The sequence below is a fragment of the Thermobia domestica genome, chromosome 13 (assembly GCF_964235325.1).
Source record: "Thermobia domestica chromosome 13, izTheDome1.hap1.1, whole genome shotgun sequence".
Classification (NCBI taxonomy): domain Eukaryota; kingdom Metazoa; phylum Arthropoda; class Insecta; order Zygentoma; family Lepismatidae; genus Thermobia; species Thermobia domestica.
This window is the reverse complement of record NC_137466.1, coordinates 216,050,864-216,064,317: the sequence shown is the minus strand read 5'-3', so window position 1 is coordinate 216,064,317 and position 13,454 is coordinate 216,050,864. Positions and strand designations below refer to the sequence as shown.

The window sequence follows — 13,454 nt, the reverse complement described above, 5'->3', positions numbered from 1 at the left end:
GTGGCAAAGTAAAAAGGATTAAAACGGAAAGTAAAACCAGGAATACATACCACTATATAAAAGTAACGTACAAAAAAGATCCTAAGAGGAACAAAGCAGACTGAAAAAAGAATGAACTGAATAAAAAAGAACGTGGTGTCTATGTTAGGCCTCTATTGCCAGATGAATAAAGAACGATTAGAATAAAGATAAAAATAAAGATGAATAAAGATAAATAAAGATAAAAACAACGGAAAATTAAAGAATCGTTCTTTATTCATAAATACAAACATAAATCCATTGAACCTTGATACTGTCAACGTTGATCGAACTTGGGTACCTACCTTTGATGCATACTTTGGATCTGGCAATAGTGGCGTAATACTACTTTTATATAGTGGTATGTATTCCTGGTTTTACTACTTTGATCTCCTTTCCGTTTTAATCGTTTTTACCTTGCCACTGAGGAAGGAACCAGCTGACAATTCCGAAACGTAAAAATCTTTAAATTTTTCAAGGGAGGATTCATTGGTAAGTAGCCAATTCTTGGTTAATTTTAAAGGTGTGTTTACTTTAACAATCGTAAAACACATTTACGTCTGTTACTTCCGATGCGAGAAATGGGATTTAGGCACTCTATTTCAAATAATGCAAGAACTGTACATTTTCAAGAACTGAAGTCTGCTGATATCAGAGATCATATGGAATGATCGAAAGATCTTTCCTATCTCAATCTGTGCTAGTGCTACCTACTAATATATAATATAGGGCGAGAGTATAGTATCTATTAAAATACAAACCTTTCTTCAACAGTTGACAATTTCATGTTATGCCTAACTCGGTCATAGAGTTAAGAAATACAGGTTTTATTGACTATTTTGGTATTCTATCTTAGATGTTGCATGTTTAATATTTATATAGAATGGGTCTGCGTCATTTATATGTATATTGAGAGATCGGATTTCGTCTGCACGTGCACGGAAAGAAAAACAAAAAATTGGGTGAAGTAATTTCTACATTTTGTAACTGAAATTTTAGGAGTTTCTCCGGGGGAATACGTTTTCTTCGGCGGGGGGAGATTCCCCCCGGGCTACCCCCTGAAACCATCCCTGATTTCAGCGGGAACGGGATGTCTGTACATGTGACTTCACAGATTGCTAGCAATAGTTTCCTTATACACAAAACCTGTGCAAGCTTACTGCAAGCTAGCAGTTCCCCCAACTCAATTTTAATCTTTGCTGCAGATTGGCAGCAGAATCGCCCGTATCTGCACCTACGTGGTCTGAACGATAAGATTCAATGCATTTCCAACCTGTGTCGGGGTCTGCAGCAGAGAAATCCGCAGCAATTCTGCTACAAAAGTTTCAGCTCGTGTGAACCGATATCAATTCTTACAGTGAAGATAAGCAAAACTTTTGCTATTATTGGTGGATTTCTTATCATTTTTGAACTTTTATACACTTTTACATAAGACAATTGTAAGAGTCGTGTGATATGCGAGAGCTGTTCTGAAAGATTTAACATAACTAAATAACAAAAGTACTTTATTACTTGGAATGTTGAATGGAAAAGTGTCTTGAGATTTTACAGAAAACTATAGATAGCATGATATGGATGTGTAACAAATTAATTCTTTAAAAGGTAATAATACCAATAATGTTATTTATAATAATCACAGTGAGAGAAACTAACTACTAGTACATACCTCTTCAGTGCTGGAGAACCAGGTTTGTTTCCAGGAGCGAGTTAATACGGTTTGGGATTTACTTAAGCTGTAGGTCTGTATCTCAAATATCCTCGTAGCATTAAACGGGAAATTAACCTACCAATGAACATGCATTATTCTGATACAAATATAAATAAACGGATTATTATTATTATTGTTAGTAGTAGTAGTAGTAGTACAAATTTCTCATATACTAACTCCAGTTACTTTTCGTAATTTGAAATAAATTTGTTGAATTACCTGAGCCCGGCACTGAAAATTCCAGCAACGAATAATCCTGGAAGAGCTGGAATATGTCCAGCTATATCCATCACAAGATAAGGTAACACCTGATCCATTCTATCAACAGCCTAAGAAAAAAATAAGAAAATTGTATATATTTTGATGGAAGTATAATGTTTTGCTGCAAAAGAAAAGTCATAATTTTAGATTTTTTTCTCCTTAGCTGTAACACATGGAGCCTCATTTCGTAGCGGTTTGGGCCAACGTAAAACAAAATTTAGGCTTCAGTCTTCCATCATCAGCATAGAAGTTACAATCACAATTACTTACTGTATTATTTACATTGCATTGCGATTAGCATATTAGTATACGATATATTAAAACACATGTGCTTCTCAAACTCAAAGGGGACAATTTTCCCCTGGCCCCTCCAAACGATGATCCTGTTCTAGAAACACAGTATTTTGTAAGTCGATGAATCATTTAGGTTAACTTTGTGTAACATTTGGTAGATACATGCAGGGGCTGCGATTAGGGGGGCAAGAGAAGGCAGTTGCCCTCTCCATTTTTGAAGTGGTCCCTTAATTTATATAGTTTCATTTGAAAATGTAAAGTTTTTGTATGAAGTTCTGGTTCATAAAAATGGTGCCATGTAATATTTGCCGTTGCGTGAGTACGTATTGGTTATTTGTCTTCCCGTGGAGCTTAAAAAAGCTACAGGAATTGCGTTTTAATTGCAATTCAAAGTAATTAATATTGCAGTTGTGTATTTCTTTAAATGTAGTGTTATATGCTTGTAGTATTTACTGTCTTTCATTTACTAATAATAATAACATACGTTTAATGGCATATGTGGAATTAAAAATATAAGTTGTTCGTTAATACAGAGTTTCAACGTAACTTCTACAAAACAAGCCTCATTATTCATTACTATGATTATTTCCCGTTCTATTTATTTGTTTACAAATTTCTTATTAAATAATCTGATCATACAAATTTCCATACAGAATTATAAGATGTTCATGAGCAAGGAATCAAATCTTTTCTTACACTTTCGTTGTTTAACCTTTTAAAATTCCGGCGTTTTAGGTAGATTATAAGGGCAAGTACCTACTTGCGTTGCTCTTGTTAATTTACTTAATAAAATATGAAATACAATATATATTATTTTAACTGAAGAAGATAGTATTCTATTAATTACACAACTCTTCGTCAAACAAAGTGTTAGAAACAACCAGGAAAACTAACATTGATATATAAATATTCATATCATGTCTTACCCCTCCACTTATAACGCCCAATCACCGCCACTGGGTATGTGTGTCGCAACACGAACAGAAAATACTTATACACTTAATAAAACCAAAATATATCTTCCATTTTGTGGAGGTTATTTAAAGCAAAACACATTATAAAGTTTTGTATGAACTGTTTCTTACTGCTATAAGAACTGTAACACCTCAGATTCAGTGGTATTTCACTTTTTAATAATGGTAGAAGTAAAGTCTTTTTAAATATTATAAAATTGAATATTATGTGTGCAAATGACTGTTCTCTGTTTTAAGTACATGAAGACCACATCATTAACCCTTTCCCCTCGAATGCGGCGAGAGCCCCGACATTCGAATATATAAATTCCGCTTGTATGTCGGGGCTACCCCGCACTAATTTTGACGCTTTAATTACTCGCATGTCGACAGAGCCCCGCTTGTATGATTTAGTCGACAACTTCTGCCATCTTTTGGCCGTCTATTCAACTCCTTACTCGGCCGTTCCTTAGTCGACAACTGCTGCCAGTTTTATGCGTAAATCGGTGAAATGGTGGAGGAAGTTATTTTTCTGGCTATTAGAGGTAGCAATTGTGAATAGTTTCTTATAATTCAACACGCACAGACAAATGAATCAAAATCCAAGAGTTGCCCATATTGACTACAGAAAAAAGTTGACCACTCGGCTGGTAGGCAATGTCCGAAATACGCAACGCAAGCGAGGGAGGCCGTCGTCTACAGATACGGAAGAAAGACTGAATGATGCACCACATTGTGTATATTCCAATCCAAAGAGCAATTCCAAAGACTGTGCAGTGTGCAGTGATAGAAAAGTAAAAGGTGGGAGGAGAGAGACTGTGTATTTTTGTAATACGTGCTTGAGAAAACCTGGATTGCATCCAGGTGAATGTTTCGAAAAATATCACACACAGCGCAAATATAGGTAACAGATATGTAAAAGGGCAGTTTATGCTTAATTTCTTATGCATTTTTAAATAAAACAAAGGTATTGTCTGTAATGTGGTTGTTTATTTGTATTGAAATGGTATTAAGCAGAAATCACTGAAATTATCTCAAAATAAATCCGAGCAGCACAGCTTGCCGTGTCAAAACAAATTCGAAGGGAAAGAATTAAATGACTACCATAAATTTTAAACTTAAATCTTTTATATTTTGAATTTTGTAGAGTAAATTTTGGTATTGTCACTACTTATGGCTTAAACTAAATTTTGGGAATGTCACTACTTATAAAGTAAATTTTTGACTATCAAAAGTAGAAAGTTGTGTTCTTCCTGAAAACAACTTGCATTTTGTTTTCAGATATTAATATCGGCCATTTTCGATCGTTTTTATATATATCCTCATTCCCTCCTCCGTGTTGCGAGGCACGACATCGGAAGTGTCACCGTTCATCTCGGAAACCCCGAAAACTATTGATTCGACACTAATATGGGTCACTTTTATACTTTCTCGCTCCCCCAAGTTGCAGGGCTGAATTTGGATGTAAGCGGGGTTGGAAGTTTCAAAAGATCATCTCAGTAACCTCGAAAACCATGGATTAAACACTGATATTGGTCGTTTTCGATCATTTTTATATATCTTCTTCCTCCTCATTCCATAAGTTGCGGTGTTGAATTTTGATTTAAAAAGCATCAGAAGTGTCTCTGTGCATCTCAGCGACCTCGAGAAGTACAGATTCGACACTAATTTCTGTCATTTTCAATCATTCACAAATGTTCCTCCCTCTCCTTCTTCCCTAAGTTGCACTGTCAAAGTGATATGGCAAAACCATCTGAGGTCTGAACCTCATCTATCATGAAAATTTCATCGAGATCGGTTGGGTGATTAAAGAGTGATGAAGTCAGAAAGACAGTTTTATTTATATATATACCTCTTCCCCCTCCACTAAGTTGCACGGTCAAAGTGAAATAACAAAAATCATCAGAGACCCGAACCTCATGATGCTGAAAATTTGATCGAGATCGATCTGGTGGTTCAAGTGCTGTTTTTATTTATTTTTTATATATTCCCCTCCCCTTTCCCTAAGGTCTACCGTTAATGTGATATAATAAAAGCCATCCCAGGACCAAACCTCATCTCTGTGGAAAATTTGATTGAAATCGGTCGAGTGGTTCAAGAATTATTAGGTTTTATTTATTTTTATATATCTGCCCCTAACCGAAGATCTACCGTGAAAATGATATGATAGAAACCACTCCAAATATGAACCTCATCTATGTTGAAAATTTGGTTAAGATCGGTCGGGTGTTTCTATATATATATATTCCTCCCCTCCGATTCCCCTAGGTTCTGCCATCAAGATGCAATTATAAAAAAACTTTCGAATCCCGAATCTCATCAATGTTGAAAACTTAATTGAGATCGATCGGGTGGTTCTAGAATTATTAAGTCACAAACCTAGTCACTTTTATTATTACTTATATTTAGTTTTATATATATTCCCCTCCTCCCCCAACCCCTACATTGTTCCGTGAAAGTGGAATGATAAAATCCATCCCAGCCCTGAACCTCATTTATATTGAAAATTTTGTCGAAATCGGTCTGGTGGTTCAAAAAGTTTTATTTATTTTTCACTATCTCCCCCTCCTCTCCATTTTACTGACACTTCTAATCTACTGATATCATCTTAGAAACAAATAAACATAAGCTCCTGAAACAATTTATGGTTATGATTCTGAAGAATAAGTTATCGCATTTGTTAAAGAAAAAGTAAAGAGATGCGTACATTTCATTAAGGCGTGCAACGTTGTAAAAAAATTAAGAAAATTAAAAAAGAGAGTCGCGGTACTTACCCCTGTTCTCATAGGATCACAGTCATGGTATGTGGCGTAGATTAACAGACCAGAATAACAACTGGCAGATACAATGATTACTATTCCAATAGTGAATATGATAACCACCCTGAAAGAAAAGGAAATTATTATTTCCCATTTATCAGTGATACAATAGCCTCACAAGTTGCTACCCAAACTTTCATAGAATTTCTGCTTAAAAGTCTTATTTTAAAAAAAAATAAAATAAACCCTAATTTATCTTGTATTTTCAAAGTACTGGTAGTTAGTTTGGGCTTGAATATAGCGATTTCAATGATATGTCCATTGTTGGGAGCATTGTTGGGAGCCTGACTCTGAAGTTTTCAATCTTGGATCTATTTGGTACAGTTAAATCGTCGCTCTTTCAACCGAAATTTCATTTCAGAAAAGAGGTGGAAATGGCCAGGATCAAAATCGAAGGAGTATAGTGTTTGGCGACAGTGGTTATGTATTCTGACCCCACTCCGACGGCCACTTTCATCGTTGTTCGATAGGCGAGAAACAAAACTTCGTTTCAATTCTTCTCAACTGAGTTCATGAACTGGAATTTCTTGACATGTTCTGCAACGACGATCAGAACTCGCTTACAAACAACATTGATTGTCTGCTTTCTGTACTCAGGATAACTTCAAACAGTGTCGAGATCCTGAAATTATGGATATTAAATTATACATACTCGAATGTCTGTTATTCTCCACAAATTTAAGGCATCTTTGATTGCTTATACCACCCAAATGTTCTTGCTTCGCTTAAGGCTTGACCACTAAAGGACTCCTTAAGCATTCAGTGGATTTTAGATGCAGTTTTCTATAGCTTAAAAGCAAACTATGATGCAGATCCTTTGCTCCTTAACATCAGCCATTTCCAGAGATCGAATTGACCGGGGATAGCGAGAAAATTCCCCTCTCGTAAAATTCATCCCCGGTTCGTATCACAGAAATAACATAACATCCTTGCCTGGGATAAATATTTCTCTATTATACCATACCGACATTACAGAAGGATCCCCATCTCGTCCGGAAGTTTAATTCGGACACTGTTTGTTACGAAATTCGCAGACAGAGCACAAGACGGTGTAATGAAGTCAGCAAAATCTAAGAAACAGGTGAATTCACAAGATTGTCACAAAGATTACTACTTGATATACACAATAAGAAGTAAGTATGAGCTGGAATTCCTACTGACATTTGTTGATTCCTACTGATACGAAACATTAAAATTCTAGGAAATTTTAGATAGCACGACCTATATAACAGGTGATGTATATGTCAAATGGATACACAGTGCACAAATACTAACATACACGAGTAATAAAGGAAACTAATTAAATATGGAATATAGCTTTTGGTACCAAATACGAGGATAACTCAAAAGTTATCTGCAATGTTGACATGACTCTTCTTACATTTTTAATACTGGCTTTAGGCTTCGTTTAGTTTATTGTTATGCAGTTGTGGTCATGCTATAAAAGTTTGATCCTAGTTCTTACTTTCGCCGTTCTTTCGTTGCAGATAGATCATGGTCACTCCGTTAGAAGTTTGCACCAAAGAGGAACAATGAGCAGTGATCCGGTTTTTGTGGTCGGAAGGTGGATCAGGGGCAGGGGAAATGGATCAAAGAATTTTAATACGATACGAAAACAGTGTTTTGCCGCAACGGAGTGTCCCCGAATGGATTGAAAAAATTCTAAACTGGTCGCACAAGTGTTATGCACGAGGAAGGAGCCAGGCGACCATCTATGGCTCCTAAAGATGTTATAAGACAGAAATACTTACTCCTTTGATATTTGCTAATGTTCGTTTAGACAACCTGACTTTCATTCTTTGTTTTTCAGTCGTCAATACCTGTCAATATACTATTTTGTGTAACCATTTTCCTTTATTAAATAAAATATAAAATGTGGGAAATCAGAGGACACCGATTTCCATATAAGTAATTATCATCAAATACAATGTAAGAAATTGGGATATCTAATTTCCATTATTGTCATTATAGTGCTGATGCAACACGGGAAACACCAAATTTCCTTAATAGTCACCAGTCCAGTGAATGACCAAGTTGTTTGACTGGCTATCCTGTGTTCTTACGGGAACCGGAATGTCAGTATGGCCAGATCGTTGACGTTATTACAATACCAATAATAATAATAATAATGGTGATAGCACTTACATTAATAGATATAACTGAAATGACAGCATTGTACGATGAACATTGATATTGAACCCACAATGTCCGAATATGTTCTTAAGTTCTTCACTTGTAAGAGATTAGATCCTTACAAACTTCACATCTCATCTAGCAGTCAATAATTGTCATTGCATTTAAGTATACAGAATCGAAATAACGAAATCAATTATTTTCATGCATATATATCATTAACAATAAGAGTCACTAGTTGTTTGGTGAGAGGGGCATTAGGACATAGTCATAGTCATAGTGTTTGATTTCCATTTATGGGGCACATCGTTCGGTTTTGATAGAACGTCATAAGAAAATTTACCAGCTTATGCTTTCGTGTACATTAGTTCAAATCCTATGATTGGCGTTCCTGTCTGAAATTATTCCTCGCTTATATAAGGCAAACGCTCGGATGGAGCCATTAAATATACACCTTATAAACATTCTTTCATTGTTTCTTTTTATTGCAGTTGATTCATAAAGATTTCAGTTTATATTTGATTTGGAGGCTTTATCAGCTTCATTTCCTTAATATAAGGTAGGTGCAGATAAATCGCCATGTTAAGGTTGTTGGATTTTTTACGGCCTTAATTTTCATGAAACACAAAGAATAACACATGTGCGTGTAGAAACAATGTACCAATGATGATACTCACTTCTGTTTTGTACCCAAAGAAAAAGAAAAAAAGTGTTACGAACTGGCGTATTTACCAATACGTGCAGATAATTACGCCAAGTCTAGGATTGTACTAGAAACCTATAATAAATCTTGCAACTGCTTACATCGTCTGTATTATAATAACTCAAATATTACTACACAACATGGCTGAAGCAAAAATAGAATACAAGACCGAAGTGGAAGATGAAGATAAAAATATAAAATGCAAAAATGATAACCTCCAAAGTTAAAATGAAGTTCCAACCTGAAAAGTTTTAGTCTATAAGAAGATAAACAAACAGTGTCACTGTACTGTGATATTACATGGAACATGTGGGACAAACATTTTTTGTCTTCTGCAATCAGTCCTGCACAAGCCCTGACGTATTCTGCTGCACCATGTTGATATTGATTTATAGTAGCCATGCAATCACAAATACTGAAATTACGCTTACAACCTAAAGTGTTCCTAGAGGGACACGAGATAATGCGTACACTGTTGTAAGCAATCGGCAATGTTTTGAGTTACTATGGTACTAATAACGGATTTTTACCTCTATTGAAATAATAACGTCCTTCCACGGAAAATTTCCGAAGCAAACAACACTGCACGGCGTGACTGTCTCAATGCTGCCTCCCACAGTATTCGTCAAATCAGGCTTATCCACTGCCGTAGCAATGTTGCAGGTGCATTCGTCGGAAACGTCCCAGCATTGAACACTTAACGTATTTAGTCGTATATACACACTGGCGTATATATCTGCAGTTGCCTTATAAATAAATAATTAGGCAGCTAACTCAAATATAATAAATTTTGGTATAGAAAGCACAAATGAATAGACGTCTTTGAACTAAGTGCATATCCACTTCATTGTACAAAATTTGATTCTGCATAACCCTTCGATTAGAGTTATTCCTTATTGTTATGATAAATAAATAAAGAAGTACTTACGTTCTTGCTTTGCCAATGGAAGGCATTGCGAGAAACCGTTGAACCATTCCTTGGTTCACAGCCATGTAGTTCAACCACATAAAGAACCCTCCAAATGTTGCTGGCCAAAATGATTGACGTTGCAAAGGATTCGGATCCCAGCTGGAGAAAGAAAATGCACACATTTAGATCACATCATTAATAATAATAATAATAATAATAATAATAATAATAATAATAATAATAATAATAATAATAATAATAATAATAATAATAATAATAATAATAATATCCAAATAAAAGAAATCACCAATACTTTACACGAATCGATACGAACAAACATGCTTTATACGAAATGAAGATGATATCATTTTGGTATATACAATTGAAGACCAAAGAATTAAATACACACAGTAGTATAGGTTGAATAGCATCTGTATCGTAATGTAAACAAAACAATCAATGATATTAGAATCTTTTGAAGGTTATGAAATGAAAATAAAGGTTGAATATACAAAACACATGGTGATTGAATTGTTATATATAAAATATAGAAGTAGGAAGTGATGAAGTAGTACAGGTATTGGATGTAGATTTTGTTATCTGGATAGTAATGATATAGCTTGGAAATGTGAATTAAAGCTATGGAAATAGTGGAAGAAACATACAGGAAGAAGAATATTGTTTGCTATGGATCATTGAATACAGATTTAAGAAAATGACTTACAAAACATTTGCTGTAGAATATTGTGCAATATGAATCAGAAAGATGGACACTACACAAAAGAAAAAGAAAGATGGGCAGTTTTTTTAAAATATGAATAAGTATACTTTATTATTATTCTTAAGGAAGAATTATCTAATAGCAAAGGCAGATCATGAGATTAAGATTAGATACAAAATACATAAATCATGTCATAAAATCTAACTCTTAAATCTGAAACAGTTGGGGAACACTTCGTGTACAGAAAGTCCAGGTGACGTTTGGTCCAGAGATAAAGAGCCCAGACGTAGTTCGCAGAAGAGCATTTAGCCCTAAGCATACTTTGTCTGAAAGATATTGCGTCCATAATACATTTGGAAGAAAGAACATATCGTCCAAATGATATTTGGTCTGGAGTAAAGTCGTCCATGCAGCGTTTGTTTAAAAAAAATCGTTCAATAGACATTTGTTGTGAAATGTTTGTACAATTCGACCGTAAAACATTTAGTTCAAAGTACAACTCGTCCAAAAATGTACCAAACTATAATTTGTCCATTGCACATTCCGTCAAAAGGACATTTCGGCTGTAACATTTGGCCCAAAGGATCTGTTCAATTTGTCCACATAGATTAGACCCAAAGTACATTTCGTCCAAAGGCATTTTTAGTATTTGTATTTTGTACTTATCATTGTGGAATTTACAGTCGAGTTGCAAATCGCAAATAGTGGTTCAATAGGTACCTACTTTCACCATCAGGTGAAAATAACATAACTTATTGTTTTCAAGAAGAGGTGAACATGACAATTCGTTGCTTTCCAGTTCTACCGAAGGAAAAGAAAAGCAAAAAATGTTATTTTAACCTGCATGGAAAGGGAATACATTGCGTTATTTACTTCTGCTAGTGAAAGAAAATATAATGTAAACAAACTCAGAAAGTTATTTGCACCTAACGTGATAAGAAGCAACCAGTTAGACCACTATTTCTCACTTACAACGGTTGGTGAAAACAACAATTTGCATCCGAATGTACATGTAATTAGTTTGGCTGATAGTTACTTCGCGCACAGTTATAAGAGAATCATCAATCGGTGTACAATACTTAGAAGCACTTGTGCAGATTCCAGAGATAAATACATCGACAAAATCTCTATGGAGGCATCAGCAACATCGTCGCTTTCCTGTGCCGTAAAACATTCAACAGTGCGAGATAGAGCAATCGTATATATTGAGTGAAGGTGGCGATAACATTTTTTAAATTTTTGATTCTGGATTGAATGATTCGTATCGATTTTTAATATGGTCTCGAGGTACTCGCTGAAAGCAATAGACTATTTTGAAACTTTTCATAATACGCGATATATTCATAGAAGATTGCTTTTCATTTATGCATTGTCCTACAGTCAGCAAACCTTAAGATGGATACTCAAGTATTTATGAGGTACTAAAACATTACGGAAATGAACATGGAGCCACTTCATCCCCAAAAATAATTATGAATTTGGTGGTTGCAGACATCAACCCATCACGATTATCATTTCCAGATGCAAGAGTGAAAGGATGTTTATTTCATTTCACTTAAGCTAGTTGGCGTCAATGTTCAAATCACGGAGCAGAAGTGTAGATGTTTTTTTTTTTAATGTAATTTATTCCATGATATGCAATATTTTTCATAACACTGCAGGAGATATAAGTGATAGTGTTCAAGATATTGTTTCTTACTTGGAATCTAATTATGTAAAAGGGAGCCCTGCTAGAGGACAAAGAAGATCTGTTCTTCCACATCTCCCACCGGAATGTTTACAAAACAGCAATTGCAGGTGAAGATAGAACTATGCGCTGAAGCCTTCCAATCAAGTTCCAAAAATTGGTGAATGTTCACCATGTATCAATTTGGAGATTCCTTGAAAATATCAAGAAACATGAATAAGATGTTGAACAGTGGTGGATTTAGAAGGTAAAAACTTCGGGGCCAGACAGAATCCAGATTATAATAAGTATATCATTAGTTTACTATAAACTTTAAAAAAATATTGAAATAATGTTTAAATTATTTTTGTCACTCAAAAAACTGAGGGGCCTAAGTCATGCGGCCCTGGCCTAGATCAGACACTGATGAAATAATGATAATTCAACTACGTGGTGGTCATCAGCACATTCATAATCCTTCGAGAATTTCGTGACTAATCACAACAGAAAACAAAGGTTGTTGATAATTATAGAAATTACAGAGACGATGTACGCTTGTTCCTTGATACGATCAGCAAGCACTTAAAATTTCGGATACTTACATAATCTTCAACAAAATTAAGAGGATGACAGCGATTTTTAATACGTTTAGCGGAGAACGAATCTTAATAGAGTGAAATCTCAAACTTTATGTCAATGAAAGTATGTTAAGATACGAAAGTTTATATTGTGTGACTAGTGTTTCCCTGAAACATTAAAGAACCCAATTTACATTATTTTTTTATTATTAAACTGGAAAGTTATTTTATCATTTTTGTGTTTCAAAAAGAAAAAAAAACATTAACGGAAGATCACAATTTTATCAAGCTTTACATTTAAATAATAAATGTGCTAAACAAGTACTCTGATATACAAATGTACTGTTAATTTACAAACACTGTGCAAAGCAAGGAAAAAAAAAGTTCAGGGTGATATTGAAACTTATACAGTGTGCCTTTAATTGCCTTATTAATTAAAGCAAATCATTAGATTGCAGACGATTCTTGATGTAGATCGCTAATTGAGATTCATTTATCATATATTTTAGAAGTACTTGCTGTAAAGGGGATAATTCTATGACTGCTATTGTTTATAAAACCAAGTGAATTATAAATCTCACTCATACTTCTGTATTAACAACATTCATCATGGGATTTGATAAGCTAGTCTTTTGAAAGTAGCTACTATTTTTGCTAACAATGCGGTGTTATAATTTGATTTCAAAGTTA

General features: G+C 34.6%; 1 protein-coding gene across 1 annotated transcript in view; it reads right to left on the bottom strand.

Moving 5' to 3' along the window:
* The window catches only part of LOC145667684 (sodium-coupled monocarboxylate transporter 1-like), a 73,528-nt gene that overhangs the window by 17,310 nt on the left and 42,764 nt on the right, over window positions 1-13,454 (bottom strand). The window contains exons 8-10 of the mRNA XM_081735142.1: window positions 9,818-9,958; window positions 6,009-6,117; window positions 1,946-2,055 (exon numbers count right to left, since the gene is read on the bottom strand). Of these exons, the coding sequence (XP_081591268.1) occupies window positions 1,946-2,055; window positions 6,009-6,117; window positions 9,818-9,958 (360 nt within the window). The remainder of the gene's footprint in view (window positions 1-1,945; window positions 2,056-6,008; window positions 6,118-9,817; window positions 9,959-13,454) is intronic.